This window comes from Leucopleurus acutus, assembly GCF_964270905.1.
Source record: "Leucopleurus acutus genome assembly, chromosome: X".
Lineage (NCBI taxonomy): Eukaryota > Metazoa > Chordata > Mammalia > Artiodactyla > Delphinidae > Leucopleurus > Leucopleurus acutus.
Genome location: NC_139148.1, coordinates 46,462,301 through 46,484,012, shown reverse-complemented (window position 1 = coordinate 46,484,012; position 21,712 = coordinate 46,462,301). Strand labels below are relative to the sequence as shown.

The following is a 21,712-nucleotide window of genomic DNA, read 5'->3' as shown; positions in this document are numbered from 1 at the left end:
TCATGGTGTATGATCCTTTTAATATGTTGTTGGATTCTGTTTGCTTGTATTTTGTTGAGTTTTTTTGCATCTATATTCATGAGTGATATTGGTCTGTAATTTTGTTTTTTTTGTAGTATATTTCTCTGGTTTTGGTGTCAGCGTGATGGTGGCCTCATAGAATGAGATTGTGAGTGTTCCTTCCTCTGCAATTTTTTGGAGGAGTTTGAGAAGGATCGGTGTTATCTCTTTTCTATATGTTTGATACAATTCACCTGTGAAGCCATCTGGTCTTGGACTTTTGTTTGTTGGAAGATTTTTAATCACAGTTTCAATTTCAGTGCTTGTGATTGGTGTGTTCATATTTTCTATTTCTTCCTGTTTCAGTCTTGGAAGGTTATACCTTTCTAAGAATTTGTCCATTCCTTCCAGGTTTTCCATTTTATCGGCATAGAGTTGCTTGTAGCAGCCTCTTAGGATGCTTTGTATTTCTGCATTGTTTGTTGTAACTTCTCCTTTTTCATTTCTAATTTTATTGATTTGAGTCCTCTCCCTCTTTTTCTTGATGACTCTGGCTACTGGTTTATCAATTTTGTTTATCTTCTCAAAGAACCAACTTTTACTTTTATTAATCTTTGCTGTTCTCTTTGTTTCTATTTCATTTATTTCTTCTCTGATCTTTATGATTTCTTTCCTTCTGCTAGCTTTGGGTTTTGTTTGTTCTTCTTTCTCTGGTTCCTTCAGTTGTAAGATTAGATTGTTTATTTGAGATTTTTCTTGTTTCTTGAGGTATGCTTGTATAGCTATAAACTTACCTCATAGAACTGCTTTTGCTGCATCCCATAGGTTTTGGATCGTCATGTTTTCATTGTCATTTGTCTCTAGGTATTTTTTGATTTCCTCTTTGATTTCTCCAGTGATCTCTTGGTTATTTGATAACGTACTGTTTAGCCTCCATGTGTTTGTGTTTTTTCACGTTTTTTCCCCTGTAATTGATTTCTAATCTCATAGCGTGGTCATAAAAGATGCTTGATATGATTTCAATTTTCTTAAACTTACTGGGTCTGGATGTGAGAAGAAAGTGTAATCTTCTGTTTTTGGATGGAATGTCCTATAAATATCCATTAAATCTATCTGGTCTGTTTTGTCATTTAAAGCTTCTGTTTCCTTATTTATTTTCATTTTGGATGACCTGTACATTAGTGTAAGTGAGGTGTTAAAGTCCCCCACTATTACTGTGTTACTGTCGATTTCCTCTTTTATAGCTGTTAGCAGTTGCATTATGTATTTACGTGCTCCTATGGTGGGTGCATGTATATTTATAATTGTTATATTTTCTTCTTGGATTGATCCCCTGATCATTATGTAGTGTCCTTCCTTGTCTCTTGTAACATTCTTTATTTTTTTTAACAACTTTATTGGGGTATAATTGCTTTACAATGGTGTGTTAGTTTCTGCTTTATAACAAAGTGAATCAGTTATACATATACATATGTTCCCATATCTCTTCCCTCTTGCGTCTCCCTCCCTCCCACCATCCCTATCCCACCCCTCCAGTCGGTCACAAAGCACCGAGCCGATATCCCTGTGCCATGCGGCTGCTTCCCACTAGATATCTACCTTATGTTTGTTAGTGTATATATGTCCATGCCTCTCTCTCGCCCTGTCACAGCTCACCCTTCCCCCTCCCCATATCCTCAAGTCCGTTCTCCAGTAGGTCTGTGTCTTTATTCCTGTCTTACCCCTAGGTTCTTCATGACATTTTTTTTCTTCAATTCCATATATATGTGTTAGCATACGGTATTTGTCTTTCTCTTTCTGACTTACTTCACGCTGTATGACAGACTCTAGGTCTATCCACCTCATTACAAATAGCTCAATTTCGTTTCTTTTTATGGCTGAGTAATATTCCATTGTATATATGTGCCACATCTTTTTTTTTTTTAACATCTTTATTGGGGTATAATTCCTTTACAATGGTGTGTTAGTTTCTGCTTTATAACAAAGTGAATCAGTCATACATAAACATATGTTCCCATATGTCTTCCCTCTTGCGTCTCCCTCCCTCCCACCCTCCCTATCCCACCCCTCCAGGCTGTCACAAAGCACCGAGCCAATATCCCTGTGCCATGCGGCTGCTTCCCACTAGCTATCTACCTTACTACGTTTGTTAGTGTGTATATGTCCATGACTCTCTCTCGCCCTGTCACAACTCACCCTTCCCCCTCCCCATAACCTCAAGTCCGTTCTCTAGGAGGTCTGCGTCTTTATTCCTGCCTTACCCCTAGGTTCTTCATGACATTTTTTTCTCTTAAATTCCATATATATGTGTTAGCATACGGTATTTGTCTTTTTCTTTCTGACTTACTTCACGCTGTATGACAGACTCTAGGTCCATCCACCTCATTACAAATAGCTCAATTTCGTTTCTTTTTATGGCTGAGTAATATTCCGTTGTATATATGTGCCACATCTTCTTTATCCATTCATCCGATGATAGACACTTAGGTTGTTTCCATCTCCGGGCTATTGTAAATAGAGCTGCAATGAACATTTTGGTACATGACTCTTCTTAAATTTTCGTTTTCTCAGGGTATATGCCCAGTAGTGGGATTGCTGGGTCATATGGTAGTTCTATTTGTAGTTTTTTAAGAAACCTCCATACTGTTCTCTACAGTGGCTGAACCAATTTCACATTCCAACCAGCAGTGCAAGAGTGTTCCCTTTTCCCCACACCCTCTCCAGCATTTATTGTTTCTAGATTTTTTGATGATGGCCATTCTGACTGGTGTGAGATGATATCTCATTGTTGGTTTGATTTGCCTTTCTCTAATGATTAATGATGTTGAGCATTCTTTCATGTGTGTGTTGGCAGTCTGTATATCTTCTTTAGAGAAATGTCTATTTAGGTCTTCTAACCATTTTTGGATTGGGTTTTTTTTTTTTGTTAATGAGCTGCATGAGGTGCTTATAAATTTTGGAAATTAATCCTTTGTCAGTTACTTCATTTGCAAATATTTTCTCCCATTCTGAGGGTTCTCTTTTGGTCTTGTTTATGGTTTCCTTTGCTGTGCAAAAGCTTTGAAGTTTCATTAGGTCCCATCTGTTTGTATTTGTTTTTATTTCCATTTCTCTAGGAGGTGGGTCAAAAGGGATCTTGCTGTGATTTATGTCATAGAGTGTTCTGCCTATGTTTTCCTCTAAGAGTTTGATAGTTTCTGGCCTTACATTTACGTCTTTAATCCATTTTGACCTTATTTTTGTGTATGGTGTTAGGGAGTGATCTAACCTCATACTTTTACATGTACCTGTCCAGTTTTCCCAGCACCACTTATTGAAGAGTCTGTCCTTTCTCCACTGTACATTCCTTCCTCCTTTATCAAAGATAAGGTGACCATATGTGTGTGGGTTTATCTCTGGGCTTTCTATCCTGTTCCATTGATCTATCTTTCTGTTTTTGTGCCAGTACCATTCTGTCTTGATTACTGTAGCTTAGTAGTATAGTCTGAAGTCAGGGAGCCTGATTGCTCCAGCTCCGTTTTTCGTTCTCAAGATTGCTTTGGCTATTCGGGGTCTTTTGTGTTTCCAGACAAATTGTGAAATTTTTTGTTCTAGTTCTGTGAAAAATGCCAGTAGTAGTTTGATAAGGAATTGCATTGAATATATAGATTGCTTTGGGTAGTAGAGTCATTTTCACAATGTTGATTCTTCCAATCCAAGAACATGGTATATCTCTCCATCTATTTGTATCATCTTTGATTTCTTTCATCTGTGTCTTATAATTTTCTGCATACAGGTCTTTTGTCTCCTTAGGTAGGTTTATTCCTAGATATTTTATTCTTTTTGTTGCAATGGTAAATGGGAGTGTTTTCTTGATTTCACTTTCAGATTTTTCATCATTAGTGTATAGGAATGTCAGAGATTTCTGTGCATTAATTTTGTATCCTGCTACTTTACCAAATTCATTGATTACCTCTAGTAGTTTTCTGGTAGCATCTTTAGGATTCTCTATGTATAGTATCATGTCATCTGCAAACAGTGACAGCTTTACTTCTTCTTTAACGGTTTGGATTCATTTTATTTCCTTTTCTTCTCTGATTGCTGTGGCTAAAACTTCCAAAACTATGTTGAATAAGAGTGGTGAAAGTCGGCAACCTTGTCTTGTTCCTGATCTTAGTGGAAATGCTTTCAGTTTTTCACCATTGAGGATGATGTTGGCTGTGGGCTTGTTATATATGGCCTTTATTATGTTGAGGAAAGTTCCCTCTATGCCTACTGTCTGGAGGGTTTTTATCATAAATGGGTATTGAATTTTGTCAAAAGCTTTCTCTGCATCTATTGAGATGATCATATGATTTTTCTCCTTCAGTTTGTTAATATGGTTTATCACATTGATAGATTTGCATGTATTGAAGAATCCTTGCATTCCTGGAATAAACCCCACTTGATCATGGTGTATGATCCTTTTAATGTGCTGTTGGATTCTGTTTGCTAATATTTTGTTGAGAATTTTTGCATCTATGCTCATCAGTGATATTGGCCTGTAGTTTTCTTTCTTTGTGACATCCTTTTCTGGTTTTGGTATCAAGGTGATGGTGGCCTCATAGAAGGAATTGGGAGTGTTCCTCCCTCTGCTATATTTTGGAAGAGTTTGAGAAGGATAGGTGTTAGCTCTTCTCTAAATGTTTGATAGAATTCGCCTGTGAAGCCATCTGGTCCTGGGCTTTTGTTTGTTGGAAGATTTTTAATCACAGTTTAAATTTCAGTGCTTGTGATGGGTCTGTTCATATTTTCTATTTCTTCCTGATTCCGTCTTGGCAGGTTGTGCATTTCTAAGAATTTGTCCATTTCTTCCAGATTGTCCATTTTATTGGCACAGAGTTGCTTGTAGTAATCTCTCATGATCTTTTGTATTTCTCTAGTGTCAGTTGTTACTTCTCCTTTTTCATTTCTAGTTCTGTTGATTTGAGTTTTCTCCCTTTTTTTCTTGATGAGTCTGGCTAATGGTTTATCTATTTTGTTTATCTTCTCAAAGAACCAGGTTTTAGTGTTATTGATCTTTGCTATTGTTTCCTTCATTTCTTTTTCATTTATTTATGATCTGATCTTTATGATTTCTTTCCTTCTGCTAACTTTGGGTTTTTTTTTTTTTGTTCTTCTTTCTCTAATTGCTTTAGGTGCAAGGTTAGGTTGTTTATTCGAGATGTTTCCTGCTTCTTAAGGTTGGCTTATATTGCCATAAACTTCCCTCTTAGAACTGCTTTTGCTGCATCCCGTAGGTTTTGGGTCGTTGTGTCTCCATTGTCATTTGTTTCTAGGTATTTTTTTATTTCCTCTTTGATTTCTTCAGTGATCACTTCATTATTAAGTAGTGTATTGTTTAGCCTCCATGTGTTTGTATTTTTTACAGATCTTTTCCTGTAATTGATATCCAGTCTCATAGCCTTGTGGTCAGAAGTGATACTTGATACAATTTCAATTTTCTTAAATTTACCAAGGCTTGATTTGTGACCCAAGATATGATCTATCCTGGAGAATGTTCCATGTGCACTTGAAACGCTCTGTTGTTTTGGGATGGAATGTCCTATAAATATCAATTAAGTCCATCTTGTTTCATGTATCATTTCAAGCTTGTGTTTCCTTATTTTGTTTCATTTTGGATGATCTGTCCATTGGTGAAATTGGGGTATTAAAGTCCCCTACTATGAATGTGTTACTGTTGATTTCCCCTTTGATGGCTGTTAGTACTTGCCTTATGTATTGAGGTGCTCCCATGTTGGGTGCATAAATATTTACAATTGTTATATCTTCTTCTTGGATCAATCCCTTGATCATTATGTAGTGTCCTTCTTTGTCTCTTCTAATAGTCTTTATTTTAAAGTCAGTTTTGTCTGATATGAGAATTGCTACTCCAGCTTTGTTTTGGTTTCCATTTGCGTGGAATATCTTTTTCCATCCCCTTACTTTCAATCTGTATGTGTCTCTAGGTCTGAAGTGGGTCTCTTGTAGACAGCATATATATGGGTCTTGTTTTTGTATCCATTCAGCCAGTCTGTGTCTTTTGGTGGGAGCATTTAGTCCATTTACATTTAAGGTGATTATCGATATGTATGTTCCTATTCCCATTTTCTTAATTGTTTTGGGTTCGTTATTATAGGTTTTTTTCTCCTGTTGTGTTTCTTGTCTAGAGAAGTTCCTTTAGCATTTGTTGTAAAGCTGGTTTGGTGGTGCTGAACTCTCTCAGCTTTTGCTTGTCCATAAAGAGTTTAATTTCTCCATCAAATCTGAATGAGATCCTTGCTGGGTAGAGTAATCTTGGTTGCAGGTTTTTCTCCTTCATCACTTTCAGTATGTCCTGCCACTTGCTTCTGGCTTGCAGAGTTTCTACTGAGAGATCAGCTGCTAACCTTATGGCGATTACCTTGTGTGTTATTTGTTGTTTTTCCCTTGCTGCTTTTAATATGCTTTCTTTGTATTTAATTTTTCACAGTGTGATTAATATGTGTCTTGGCATATTTCTCCTTGGATTTATCCTGTATGGGACTCTCTGTGCTTCCTGGATTTGATTAACTATTTCCTTTCCCATATTAGGGAAGTTTTCAACTATAATCTCTTCAAATATTTTCTCAGTCCCTTTCTTTTTCTCTTCTTCTTCTGGAACCCCTATAATTCGAATGTTGGTGCGTTTAATGTTGTCCCAGTGGTCTCTGAGACTGTCCTCAGTTCTTTTCATTCTTTTTTCTTTATTCTGCTCTGCATTAGTTATTTCCACTATTTTATCTTCCAGGTCACTTATCCGTTCTTCTGCCTCAGTTATTCTGCTATTGATCCCATCTGGAGTCTTTTTCATTTCATTTATTGTGTTGTTCATCATTGTTTGTTTCATCTTTATTTCTTCTAGGTCCTTGTTAAATGTTTCTTGCATTTTGTCTATTCTATTTCTAAGATTTTGGTTCATCTTTACTATCATTATTCTGAATTGTTTTTCAGGTAGACTGCCTATTTCCTCTTCATTTGTTAGGTCTAGTGAGTTTTTATCTTGCTCCTTCATCTGCTGTGTGTTTTTCTGTCTTCTCATTTTGCTTATCTTACTGTGTTTGGGGTCTCCTTTTTGCAGGCTGCAGGTTCGTAGTTCCCGTTGTTTTTCTTGTCTGTCCCCAGTGGCTAAGGTTGGTTCAGTAGGTTGTGTAACCTTCCTGGTGGAGGGTACTAGTGCCTGTGTTCTGGTGGATGAGGCTGGATCTTGTCTCTCTAGTGGGCAGGTCCACGTCTGGTGGTGTGTTTTGAGGTGTCTGTGGACTTATTATGATTTTAGGCAGCCTCTCTGCTACTGGGTGGGGTTGTGTTCCTGTTTTGCTAGTTGTTTGGCATAGGTTGTTCAGCACTGTAGCTTGCTGGTCATTGAGTGAGGCTGGGTGCTGGTGTTGAGATGGAGATCTCTGGGAGATTTTCACCATTTGATATTATGTGGAGCTGGGAGATCTCTTGTTGTCCAATGTCCTGAAGTTGGCTCTCCCACCTCAGAGGCACAGCACTGACTCCTGGCTGCAGCACCAAGAGCCTTTCATCTACACGGCTCCTCAATTTGGGATGATTCGTTGTCTATTCATGTATTCCGCGGATGCAGGGTACATCAAGTTGATTGTGGAGGTTTAATCTGCTGCTTCTGAGCCTTTTGGGAGGTTTGAGGTCTTCTGCCAGCATTCAGTAGGTGTTCTGTAGGAGTTGCTCCATGTGTAGATGTGTTTTTGGTGTATCTGTGGGGAGGAAGGTGATCTCTGCGTCTTACTCTTCCACCACCTTCCCCTCTTTCTCCCCAACATTCTTTATTTTAGAGTCTATTTTATCTGACATGAGTATTGCTACTCCAGCTTTGTTTTGATTTCCATTTGCATGGAATATCTTTTTCCATCCCCACACTTTCAGTCTGAATGTGTCCCTAGGTCTGAAGTGGGTCTCTTGTAGACAGCATATGTATGGGTCTTGCTTTTGGATCCATTCAGCAAGCCTGTGTCTTTTGGTTGGAGCATTTAATCCATTCCCGTTTATGGTAATTATCGATATGTATGTTCCTATGACCATTTTCTTAATTGTTTTGGGGTTGTTTTCGTAGGTCCTTTTCTTCTCTTGTGTTTCCCACTTAGAGAAGTTCCTTTATCATTTGTTGTAGAACTGGTTTGGTGGTGCTAATTCTCTTTGCTTTTGCTTGTCTGTAAAGCTTTGATTTCTCCATCGAATCTGAATGAGATCCCTGCCAGGTAGGGTAGTCTTGGTTGTAGGTTCTTCCCTTTCATCACTTTAAGTATATCATGTTACTCCCTTCTGGCTTGTAGAGTTTGTGCTGAGAAATAAGCTGTTAACCTTTTGGGAGTTCCCTTGTATGTTATTTGTCATTTTCCCTTGCTGCTTTTAATAATTTTTCTTTGTCTTTGAGTTTTGCCAGTTTGATTACTATGTGTCTCAGCATGTTTCTCCTTGTGTTTATCCTGTATGGGACTCGCTGTGCCTCTTGGACTTGCGTGGCTTTTTCCTTTCCCATGTTAGGGAAGTTTTCGACTATAATCTCTTCAAATATTTTCTCTGGTCCTTTCTCTCTCTCTTCTCCTTCTGGTACCCCTATAATGCAAATGTTGTTGCATTTAATGTTGTCCCAGAGGTCTCTTAGGCTATCTTCATTTCTTTTCATTCTTTTTTCTTTATTCTGTTCCACAACAGTGAATTCCACTGTTCTGTCTTCCAGGTCATTTATCCGTTCTTCTGCCTCACTTATTCTGCTTTTGATTCCTTCTAGCGTAGTTTTCATTTCAGTTATTGTGTTGTTCATCTCTGTTTTTTCTTTAATTCTTCTAGGTCTTTGTTAAACATTTCTCTCTTTTTTTTTTTTTTTGTTGCGCTACACGGGCCTCTCACTGTTGTAGCCTCTCCTTTTGTGGAGCACAGGCTCCGGATGTGCAAGCTCAGCAGACATGGCTCACGGGCCCAGCCACTCCGTGGCACTTGGGGTCCACCCGGACCGGGGCACGAACCCGTGCCCCCGCATCGGCAGGCAGACTCTCACCCACTGTGCCACCAGGGAAGCCCTGTTAAACATTTCTTGCGTCTTCTTGATCTTTGCCTCCATTCTTTTCCCAAGGTCCTGGATCATCTTCCCTATCATTATTCTGAATTCTTTTTCTGGAAGGTTGCCTATCTCCATTTCATTTGCTTGTTTTTCTTGGGTTTTATCTTGTTCCTTCATCTGGTACATAGCCCTCTGCCTTTTCATCTTGTGTATCTTTCTGTGAATGTGGTTTTTTTCCCACAGGCTGCAGGATTGTAGTTCTTCTTGCTTCTGCTGTCTCCCTTCTCTGGGTTTTTTTTTTATTCTTTTTTTTTTAGAATGGTTAGTTATTATTATTTTAAACAAATTTTTGGCTGCACTGAGCGGCATGCAGAGCTTCCCCGACCAGGGATCCAACCGACACCCCTGCCGTGGAAGCATGGAGTCTTAACCAGTGGACCACCAGGGAAGTCCTGTTTTTGTTTATTTAGGTATATCCTGATTTCTCCTTTTTTGAAGGATAGTTCTGCTGGATGTAGAATTCTTGGTTGACAGTGATTTTCTTTAAGCACTTTGAATATGTCATCCTACTGCTTTTTTTCCTCCATGGTTTCTGATGATCAGTAAACTGTCAATCTTTTATGTTATGAGTCACTTCTGTTTTGCTGACTTCACGGTCCTCTCTTTGTCTTTGGTTTTGGTTATGATATGTAGTCTCTGAGTTTATCTGACATATAGTTTGTTGAACTTATTGGATATGTAGATTAATTTTTTATCAAATTTGGAAAAGTTTCAGGCATTATTTCTTTAAATAGTCTTTCCACCCCTTTTTCTCTCTCCTTTTGGGCCTCCCATATGCATATGTTGGCAAATTTGATCCATCCCACAGGTCCCTTTGGCTCTGCTCATTTTCCTCATTCTTTTTTCTTTCTGTTCGTTAGACTGGATAATCTCAATTGACCTTTCTTGAAGGTCACTAAGTCTTCCTTCTGCCTACTCAAATCTGCTGTTGAAACCCTCTAGTGAAATTTTCATTTCCGTTACTTTTCAACTCGAAAATATCTATTTGATTCTTTTTTATGGTTTCTGTCTGTTTATTGGTATTCTTTATTTGGTGAAACGTCATTCTCATACTCTCATTTAGTTCTTTAGACATGATCTCTAGCTCTTTGAACATGTTTGAAATAGGTGGTATAAAGTCCTTGTCTAGTAGGTCCAACTTTGTTCAGGTAGTCAGGGAGAGTTTTTATCCATTACTTTTTTCCTGTGTGTGGCTACCCTTTCCTGTTTCTTTGCATACCTTCTAATGTTTTTTGAAAACTGAACATTTAAAATAATGTGGCGACTCTGGAAATCAGATACTTCACTCCCCAGGGTTTGTTTTGTTGCTGCTTGTTGTTATTTGTTTATTTACAGAATTTGTTCAGAAAAGTCACTAAAGTAGAAGTTTCTACTCAGTTAGCTTAGTGGTCAGCTAATGATTGGACAGAGATTTCCTTAAATGCCTAGAACCAGTAAATCTCCCAGTGCTTGACAAGGGGCTCTATGTGCATGTTGGGACATACCTTCAGCACTCAGGCAGGCAATTTACAACTGTGCCTTAGCCTTCACTTCCTGCTTTGCAGCGCCTCAAAGTCAGCCAGAGGTGAGTGCCTGGTATTTCTCAAGTCTTTCCTGATCATGCACACAGCCCCTATGCATGCATATGGTCTTTTAGATTCCCAGAAATATGTGAGAGCTTTTCTAATCCCCAGTGGATATCTCATTCCTCAACTTTTCCTTTTCAGCTTTTGGGTTGGTCTTTTGTTTGCCACAACTGTTATCCATCACCTTAAGCATCTGTGACATTAAGCGCTTGCCTTTAAATATTTTTGATAAATGCTCCCCAGGGAGCACTAGGCTTTGGAAGAAAGCTCCAGCTCCTTTCTGTTCCCTACATCACTGGCAATGTGGCCTGTTTTTTTTCAAGGCTATCACTGAGCTGGGGAGAAGTGGATGCGTCTAGGGCAAGTTAAAATGCCACAAAGCTCACTGCTTTTACTGAGATTCAGCGCTTTTTCTTAAATAAATGCTCTCCAGGTAGCTGTAAACCTTTGGTTAATTTCCAGAGTTCTGAAAAATTTTATTATGACAGTTTTTGCCAGTTTTTTCATTGTTTTAATTCAGAAGTGACGTTTTAGAAGTCCTTAACTTTGCCTTTTTTGTGGATTTCATCCATCATGACATACTAAATATTAGTTCAGTATGCATCTCTATGAAAATGACTTTTTCTTTCATAACCATAGTTCCATCATTTGACACCTAAGTAAAGTAACATTTACTTCCTAATATCATTTAATACCAAATCCTTATTCAAATTTCCTCCAGTTGTACCAAAAATAGCTTTTATAATTTGCTTATTTAAACCAGGATCTATTCAAGGACTACACATTTCATTTGGTTATTATAATCTCTTAATCTCATTCACTATTTAAAATTTTTTATTATGAGAATTTTCAAACATCCATAAATGTAGGAGAGTACACAAACACCCATATTCTCAATACTTAGATCCTACAGTTGTAATATTTTTCTGTATTTGCTTCATTATCTGTATCTGTCTGTCTATAGTTTTTACTGAGCTACTTCAAAGTACTTTACAAAGCTACTACAAAGTAACTGAGCTACTTCAAAGTACTTTACAAAGCTACTGCAAAGTAATACTTCAGTATCTCCTAAGAATAAGAATGTCCTCCTACATAACCACACTAACTTTGTTATACTTAACAGTTAATAATTCCCTGAGATCTTCTAATAAACCATTCTATGATCAGATTTTCTCAACTGTCCCTACAAAATGTCTTACATAGTTTCCCCCCCCCCAAATCCAGATCTAATCAAGGAGGTTAATTTTTTTCAGATTAAAACAACATGCTTATGTATTATACAGGTCAGGAATTTAGAAAGGACACAATGGGGACAACTTGTCTCTACTCCATGATGTCTGGGGCCTCAGCTGGGATAATTTGAAGGCTGGATGGCCAAGAGTTTGAATCATCTGAAGTCTCATTAACTCACATGTCTGGGGCCTGGGCTGGGTGGACTCAAAGACTAGAAGTACCAGAGTGCCAACATGTGACCTCTCCATGTGACTAGCTTCCTCACTGCCTGATGGCCTCAAGGCAATCAGACTTCTTATGTGGTTGCTCAGGGCTCTAAGTGTGAGTGTTCCAGGAAGCAGTGCAGAAACTAAAGTTGCCTTTTCTGACCTAGCCTCAGAAGTCATGCAGTGTCACTTCTGTCACATTCTATAGGCTACAAATGATCCTGCTTAGGTTCAACAGGAGGGAACATAGACCCCACCTATTAATAGGAAAAATGTCAAAGAATTTGGGGCCATGTTTTAAAGCCACCACACACACAAAACTATGGAGAACGATATAAAATATACCCAAGAATCCATGACTGAAAATTGTGCGTTAACATTTTTGCTAGATTTGCTTCAGATCACTTTTTAAACAAATAAAATATCAATATCACCTTTAAAGAAAGGACTTCAACCTCCTGAATTGCCTGTTCTAAAATCTGCATACTGCTTATACAGAAAGTCTCCTTTATAGCAATAACAATAGCTAACCAACCAAGGAATCTTTAAATCTAGGTCAGATACCACCACCACCTCTTTTTTTCCTGTGACATTGACTTTTTTCATTAATTAAAAAGAGTAAAATCCCATACACTCACCAATGAGAATCAACAGTTGTAAAGATTTTGCCATATTTGATTCATCTATAACTTTCTTCTTTTTTTAAAAACTGTCTAAAGCAAATCCCAGATAGTGTCATTCCCTCCCCACCCCACCATGTACTTCAGTATGCATCTCTAAAGTATACATTTTCTCACATAACCACTGTCCTGTCATCATACATAACAAAATTAATAATAATTTGATAATTCCTTGATGTTATCTAATACTAAGTCCATAATCAAATTTCCTTAATTGTCTAACAAAAAAAAGGCATTTTCATAGTGGATTTGTTTAAATCAGGATCTGAACAGGGTCCATATGGCATTTGGCTATCACGTTTTTTTAATATCTCTTAATCTAGAGAAATCCTTTTTTTGATGCTGTTGATCTGTTATAAAAACTAGTATAATTGTCCTTTAGCACATCCCACCTTCTAGATTTGTTTGTTTGCTTCTTTGTGACATTGTGTTTTTAAAGAAACCAGGCCAGTTATCTTATAGGATGACTGTTTGCCCTCGGTGTCATTTAACTTTTTTTTTTTATTTCTGTTTCCTAAAAACTGGAAGTAATATGAACTGCTTACTTGATGTTAGGTCTTGGCAAAACTACTTCCCAGGTAATGCTGTAGATTTCCTATTGAATTGCATTAAGAGGTGCATGAAGTTGGCCATCTTTCTGTTAGTGACAATAAGGGGTGATCTCCTGATCTCATCACTGTAAGGTTAGTTTTTTTTTTTCTCAAGACTAGCAAGTCATCTGTGAGATAATACTTTGGTACTGTGTGAATATCCAATTCCCTAGAATCGGTTATTTCATTAGGGCTTACAAACGTGTGATTTTCTAATTTTGTCATTCCTTTTACATTTATTAGCTGGCATTCGTCTGTAAAGAACAGCTTTCCCTCATCATCTGGGGCTGTTTGGTTATCCTGAAATACACTTCCTATGTAAAATGTGGGATGAGTAACTTTTTTGATTCAAGATTGTTAAGGCATTATATAAAAAGGTTATACAAGAAGGTGATCTTCTTTAGGAACTCATAGCCTGGTTATTAGATAGATTAACACACATCAGCATTAGGGAATGAGACAGGATAGTATGTGCTATGTATTAAGTGACTTGTACCTAAGTTCAGGGGAGGGGAGGGTTCAGTGTGAGCCAAAGAGGTCCTAGACGTTTTTCACAGAAGATTGATTTCAGCTTACTTTTGAATAATGGACAGGTTTTAAAGAGGTGGAAAAAAGGGAAGAGGGTACTCCAGGCAGTGTAGATGATGAGGATGAAGGCACAGGGAGAGAGGATGAGCTGTACATGTTCTGGAGGTGTAATAAGGAAGCCATTCTGTCTGGAGAAGCTGAGGATATGGGAATGGAAATAAGGTTGGGGAGGTAGGTAGGGAGTAGAACATGGACAACTTTACATGCCAATTCAGGGAAATTAACTTTTATGTTTTAATCAGTGTGTGCTTTGTGTACCTTGGGCATTTGTGAATTAGCTTTTTACCCAATGGGAAGCAAAATCTGGCTTTGTAAAAAGCGAGAAGCAGGAAAACCAATGAGACCACCTTTGGGGGGCTCAGAGGTAGGGAATATGATTGTCATTCAGATAAATGTCTTCATTCTGTTCCTTCTGCAGCCCGTGTGACCCCAACTCTACCAAAGCAGGACCGTCCTGTGCGTGAGGGGACTCGGGTAGCTTCCATTGAGACAGGCTTGGCTGCAGCAGCTGCAAAGTTGGCCCAGCAGGTAAGTGCTGACACTCAGGCAATGGCCCTGCCACTGATTCCAGTTTGATTTGGAGCCTCAAAACTCAGACCTCCAGGCTGACAGGATCTTACCATTGTCTCATTGGGAAGTGGGTAACTTGTGATCTTTATCCATGGCAGTATCCATGGATATCCCATGGATATCCATCCCAGCTCCCTCCTATATCCTACATATACCAACTCAGTGACAAGCTGCTTCCACAGAGCACACCGTTGAAATGATTTAGGATGAAAGAAAATAGGGGGCCAGAGAAAAGCCCTTGAAAATATCACTTGCCTTTCTGGGTGTGTGAAAACCTCTCAGATGGGAAGGACCAAGTCTGTCCTTGGGTGAGAGCTCTTGTCTTCAGATGAAGCTCCAAGGAGGTGACTCAGTTGAGTACACTCAGTTTCTCAGTCTCTCATCTGTATCGGAATTTGGTTTTTTCGGAGAGAGGCTTTTCTTGTCCTCTGTACCAAATACTTTGCCTGATCTTCACCCCATGCTTCCCAAGAAAACTTCACCCACTAATTTTTGTCCTAGAATCAAGTTAACTTCCTAGCATGTTATAGTTTTCAAAGTTCTTAAATGTGCTTGGCAACCCTGAGAGCAGTTGGAAGTGAATCTTGTGGTTCTCTCCTTATCAGTATCTCCTTAGATCCTCATGCCACATCCTATAGCTTAGAGCATTTATTGAGCATCTGCTTTATGTTAGGTGCTTCCATGTGTCTCATGTAATCTGCTCAATAACTCTTTTCAATAGGTAATATTTTCATCATTTTACAGGTGAAGAAAATGAGGCTCTCTTTAAGTGACTAGTCCAGGATAATACAGCCAATAAATGGAGGAGACAAGATTCAAACTCATATCCTCTAACTTCAGATTTCATGTTACTTGCTATTAAAATAAAGTGAAATAGTTAAATGTTTATATAATTCAGTAATTACATCCTATTTAAATAAAATTTAATAGAATGATGTTTTTCATATGATGTTCTGTGGAGTTCCAGAGTTTAGAAATGTTTTGGAGGCTATTGATGGAAGCCAGCAGAGACCAACCAGTACAGGCGGCCATTCTTTGTCCAGAACTTTTCTCTATTATGTATATCCTAGTACCATGTAAGATGTAATTTGTAAAAAAAGGAAGTTTGACTGCTTTAAATGAACAAATTAATTAAAGGTTTGAAAACTACTCTTAGTGCCTTCTGTGGAGCTCACTTCTGTGGAGTTGATCAGAGATGACCTCAAAGAAGAGATTTGAAATTGGGAAGGGTTTTGCAGGCTAAGCTTTTGGAGGGGAAAGGGAGGCATTCCAGGAGAAGGGGATTCCTTGGTAAGCACACAAGGCCCTCTTGATTTGCCCTCTGGTTACCTCTCCTCCCTGACCTTGTGTCAACCCTTCATGCATGCCTTTTACACTACTCATACTATTGCATTACGGTACTCATTGTTCATTCAATGTATCAGACTGTCTCATGCCTCTGTGCCTTTGCACAAACCGTTCCCTCTGCCCATTGGGAATCATGCCCTCTCAGATGCCTTTACCTAACACCCCTTCACACCATCCACCACCAGTTTATTTCAGTGGCCTTCTGTGCTTCCATAGCATTCTCATGGTACTTACAATCATAAGTGTACTTTTCTTTGTTCCTTATTAAACTGTAAGGGCCTCAAGGGTGAAGACATATCTAATTTGACTTGGTATCCCTACTATGTTAAGCATGTGTTTAGTCATTGTTGGTTGAGTGAATGAATGAATGAATAAAAGAATGAACAGATCTTTTTGGATTGGAGGCTTCTTGTTGGGGAATGGAGTAAGATAAATAGAGGTTAAAAAATGAATTCTGGAGCCAGCCTGCCTGAGTTCAAATCTTCTCCCTCCCACTTGAGCAAGTTACTTAATTTCTCTGTGCCTCAGTTTCCTCATAGACTCTGTCTGAGGATTAGATGAGGTAATATATGTAAAAGCTCTGAGAACAGCACTTGCCACACGGTAAGTACTGTAGACACATTAGCTTTTCATCATTATCACTACAGGTTGGCTAGGTATAAGTGGCCAGACGATGGATGACCATAAATGTCAGGCCAGGGAGTCTGAACTTGGGTGGGGACTTGCTGATGGCCTTTTGAGATAAGGTGAAAGTGGCCCTGTCATAAGATAGTCTAGTCTTCTGTGGGGGGGATCTGGATGATGTATATGAAAGGGAGATTGGCAACAAAGGTAGAAAATTTTAAACTATGTGATCTAGGTATGAAGAGATAATTTCTGGATTCAGATGAGAGAAATGGGGGCAGAAATGCAGTTCTTGGTATGGATGGAGTAACAAGTATTTTGGATGATAAAAGAGACTCTGAAGACAGATGGCTTGGGTCTGAATCGCAGCTTGGCCACTTACTGTTCCTATAACCTTAGGAAAGTGACTTAACCTCTCTGTGCCAGTTTCTTCTCATAAAAATGGAATTATAATTCTTTTTTTCTCATGCTTCATAGGAGTATTAAATGAGTTAAATTATAGAACAGTGCCTGGCATATATTACTAATATTATTATTCTCGTCCCACAAAAATTCCTAAGGTAGCCACAGCCTGTCAGATCTTCCGAAGGCAGGAGTAGGCCTGTGTTGCCAAGAGAAGGCAAAGAAATGTAATCACTGAGTTGGTCTCTGTGGCTGTGTAGCATTTCAGAAGGTGAAGTCGTTCACATGCTCTCAGCACCACCTTTCCAGGTTCTCAGGGGTCCAGGTGCCCACTATAAAGGTACCCACTACACAGTGGATAGTATATTCATAGGGCAATGGATGGATGAAATCCAAGATATTGTGAGAAGTGACACAACTCCTTATTCATCCCTCCCATCCAAAACTGAGATTTTAAGATCCAGTGACCTGGAAGACTGTCCTCTATTAAAAGAAAAGACCAGCAAGAAGAAGAGAAACCATTGTAAGAGATGAAGATAGAATAATAGTTTCTCATTTGTTGAGTACCTACTATGTGCTATGTGTTTTATGTCATTATTTAATCTTTCCAGCAGCCCTGAAAACCAGCTATTGTTTTGCCCATTTTACAGATGAGGCAATTGAATTTCAGAAAGGTTAGTAACTTGACCAAGGTCATCCAACTTAGGGAGCACAAGCCTAGATTTGAACCCAAGTTTATCTCATTCCAAAGCTGCTACTCTTTCACTCGCAGATGTCCCATTTTGAGAATTGTGCAGGGTGGGTGTTCACATAGACCTAGTTGAATCCTGAACCCAACAACTGTTCAGCTGTGAGGCTTTGGGCTCATGTTTCTTAATATCCCTGTACCTCAGTTTTCTCATCTGTAAACTGAGGGATTTTCCTTCTCAGGGCTGTTCTAAGGAGTAAATGAGGTCAAACATATAAAGTGCCTCAGCTGCTGGTGTAAATTTAGCTATTATTATTAGTCATGTCCATGGTTCACCTCATAAGTGGCAATTCTAGGACCAAAACCCAAGTCTCTGAACTCATTTACCCTTCTGTTGCCACTGTACTGGTTAGTAGCAGTGTTGACTTAAGAATGGTTGATACCAAAGGACCTGAGGTATTGGAAGGCCTGTGTGTTGTGTGTACATATATCCAGGCTAAGCTTGGAGTAGGGACAGGTTGTAGAACCACACTGACCACCGTCTAGATTCCTTTCTGGGAAATTTTCTTCTCTTTTCTTCACTCCTAAATTCTCCCCTCCCATTTGGCTTGTGTTTCAGGAGCTACAGAAGGCCCAAAAGAAGAAATATATCAAGAAGAAGCCTTTGTTGAAGGAGGTAGAACAGCCTCGCCCTCAAGAGCCTAATCTCAGCGTGGCAGTACCAGGCCCAACTCTGGCCACTACACCCCAACTTCTCACCTCCTCCTCACCCCTGCCTCCCCCTGAGCCTAAACAAGAGGCCCTCTCAGGAAGTCTTGCTGACCATGAGTATACTGCTCGTCCCAACGCCTTTGGCATGGCCCAGGCAAACCGCAGCACCACACCCATGGCCCCTGGTGTCTTCTTGACCCAGCGGCGCCCTTCAGTTGGCTCCCAGAGCAATCAAACAGGACCAGGTATGACTGCCATATGGTTGTAGAACTGAGAAGGATCTTAGAGTCACTGGCTTCAAACCCTTAAGCATTCTGGTAAATGAGAACACCTGGGAGGGACAGTGATGGGCAACCTAAGATACTTGGACTTGACCTCATAGGCCATGAAGAGACATTGACTAGTGTTAAGCAGAGACAAACCCAGATGTGGGTTTGGGAAGATCCTTCCGGTAGGCCAGAGTGGAGGGTGGGTTGAAGGTGGGAAGTCTAGGAAGGAGGCACATACACAAGTCCAGGCTGCAGTGAAGAGAGGCTAGGGCTCTGGCAGAGGGAATGAAGGAGGGGATAAATTGATCAAATATGGAGGAGGTCACATGGGACACGTGATTGATGTGGTGATGAGGTGATTTGATGTGGGGAAAGAGGAAGCGGGGAGGGCTCAAGCCCTCCTTTTCCTCACTTTGGCTCTGAAAGCCCAGTCCCTAGAGTACGCAGCTCAAGGGTGATGAGATTGGTGCGGCATTGGGATGATGAGGATGGGGTTTCTAATGAAACAAGCCCCTGGGAGTGGCAACTTCAGGGACACTGAGCTATAATCACTAACCAGGCACTTGTTCAATCCTGGTGGGCAGGATAAGAAGATGGAGAGGCACAATCACCTTGCAGAAGTTAGGAAGGAAAATGATTGGGACCAAAGAAATCAGTGGGGAAAAGTAACCAGACAGAGTAACCAGGGAGTCTGTAGCCACTGCAGGAGGTCATAGGAGGAAGAGCCAAAGCATGTGGTGTTGGATTGGAGTAGTTAAGGAGGGCCTCTTGGCCCAAGATGGTCCTGGAGCCAGGCATAAGGATGGGGAGACTCTGTGGGCAGAGGAACAGAGGAGGGGGGTGGCCCAAGGACAGTTGGTGCTGGAGCTGCTGCTGGCACCCTTGCCATACCCTTTGCTTACCTCTCCCTTCCCCCACAGGAAAGCGTCCCAAAAAGGGCCTGGCTACAGCAAAGCAGAGACTCGGCCGTATCCTGAAAATCCACAGAAATGGCAAACTGCTTCTGTGATCCCCTTTGTGTCCTACCCCTCACCCCTTCACCCCCACTGCCTTCTCCGTTGTCAATTCTCGGGGCACTCCTGGATCCTGCCTGCCCCGGACAAGGTGCTGAGGCGCATTGTCCTGCTTTCTTGGAACTGACCAAAGGCACGGACTCTCCCATGGGCCCCTTCACCTACTCCCTCAACTCCCTTCCCCACTTCCACTGGAGCATCCTGCCTGCCTTTTGCATATCTCTGAGTAGCCAGTAAATGGGAGAGGTTTCCAGCTGACTAGAGCCCTCTTTTCTGCTGCCCCAATCCATTTCCCTTTCACCAGCTTTGTCTGCCCTTTACTGTCATCCCCACTTAAAGCTGGAAAGCAGGACGAGGAGAGGCATGAGGAGAGCCTGGGCCCCTCGGTATTTCCCTGGTCATGAAGTGGGAGGCCCAGTGCTCAACACTTTCTGTGGCTCCATCCCTGTCTCCAGAAGCCTGCCCACCTCTGCCCATTCTCCTGCCTCCTCTTAGCCCAATGGATGTGTCCCACTCAAGACTCATTCCTGGGAGAAGGCTCTGGCCTCTGCCCCCTCTTGCCAAATGCTTCATGGAAATAAAGAGGAGGGCCCAGAGTCTTCTTGCTGCCCCACCGTGGGCCATTTCCAGAGTGGCCTAGAAAGGCCATGGGCTGACTTCATTCATCCTCGGGAGGAAGAGAGATTCCTGTCACTTCTCAAGGTGGGGAGAGGACCAACACCCAAGACTTTGACCGAGACTTTGTAGCCCATTGGAGGAAACTACTTTTGGGTGGCTACAGACGAAGCCACCTCTCCCAGGGTGAGCTCCAGGGATTTGCCTAGAGTTTGAGGTCCTGCAGAACATTATCCACATAGCTTTGGCTGGGCCCCAGGATGCAAAAACCATCTCCCAAACGCCTTGAAAGCATCTGCCACTGAAGCAGATAGCCCTTGCTCTACGGCCTGCTCCCTTCACCCGTACCACAGAGCACAGCCTGGACCTTCTGGAGAGGATGTGGCAGGACAGCTCACCCCAGGTTCTCCATCAGGAGCCTCCCTGCTTCTCTCCCCACCTTGAGGTCTTGGTCTGAAGAAGACTTCAGAACTCACATCTTCACTCCTGGACCTTTACACTCCCAGATGTCAGGTGGACGCTCAAGCAGAGTGCTGATGTGGGGGGAGCCCGAGCCTAGGAGCGGAGATGCCCACCTGTAAAGGAGCAGATCATCTGAACCTCCCACCCCCTCTTCCCTTTGTGAATGTTTCTATTGTCCAGACAGTGCCCACCCCCTCCCTCACCCTCCCCCAGCTCCCTCCACCTCCCACCTGTCTTGCCTCCCTGGTGACCTGGACTGGATGGAGAATGTCTCCCTCTCTCCATTTCGGCACTGCCCAAGTCGAGTGCTTCATTGTCTTCTACCCCCCCACTTTAACTTCACCTCAGTTTTCTCAGTGCTTCTGGGGAACTTAACAGCTACTGTGCAGGCCACAGGGAATATGTGAGGCTTCCCTGGTTGTCTTCGTGTCTCCAGTTTGTCTTTCTTTTCTCCACAGCCCATCTACTCTCCTTCCTTGGAATCAGGGGTCCCTTAGCCCCATTTCCTTTTCCTATCTTGGGGGCCCCAGGGGCCAAGCAGTCCTCCATCTATTCACACCAAAGGCAAAAAAGCCTGGCTACCTCCCCCTTAGCACGTGAGGTTCCCACTCCCCTTCCCTCTGTTTCTTCCCAGCTTTGCTTTTCTTGGGGATTTCAAAGCAACAGAGGGTAGTGAGGGGAGGGAAGGAGGGCAGCCTGTGTCCCTGTGTAGGCAACTGCCTGACTAGGCCCTGACTGCTGTAACCAAGACCAGGACCCCAGCCCTTCTGCCTATTAACACCCCCCTCCCCTTGATCCTTCAAAGGCAGCTAATTGCTAGCATATCCCCCCTGGTTCCAGGCCTCTTTCCCTTCTGTTTCTTTGTTAAAAGTTTTGTGGAGCTGAAACCCAACCTCCATTTGACTGGGTTTCTGTTTAATTTAGTTGGGCTCTCAGAGCTGGCTGTTTGTTGTTTTGTGTTTTAAATGAAAAGCAAGTTTACCCTCAGATTTACGCTTTTCCAAAGAGGCTAGTGTGCTTTTTTTTTTTTTTTTAATGTTTCAGGTTCT

At 41.1% G+C, this 21,712-nt stretch overlaps 1 protein-coding gene across 1 annotated transcript in view; it reads left to right on the top strand.

Annotated features, from left to right (window-relative positions):
- Positions 1 to 20,057, top strand: part of PHF8 (PHD finger protein 8) — a 94,932-nt gene extending 74,875 nt beyond the window's left edge. Inside the window, exons 19-21 of the mRNA XM_082864611.1 lie at positions 14,381 to 14,490; positions 18,213 to 18,549; positions 19,494 to 20,057. Of these exons, the coding sequence (XP_082720737.1) occupies positions 14,381 to 14,490; positions 18,213 to 18,549; positions 19,494 to 19,582 (536 nt within the window). The 3' untranslated portion in view covers positions 19,583 to 20,057. The remainder of the gene's footprint in view (positions 1 to 14,380; positions 14,491 to 18,212; positions 18,550 to 19,493) is intronic.
- The last annotated feature ends 1,655 nt before the right edge of the window (positions 20,058 to 21,712 follow it).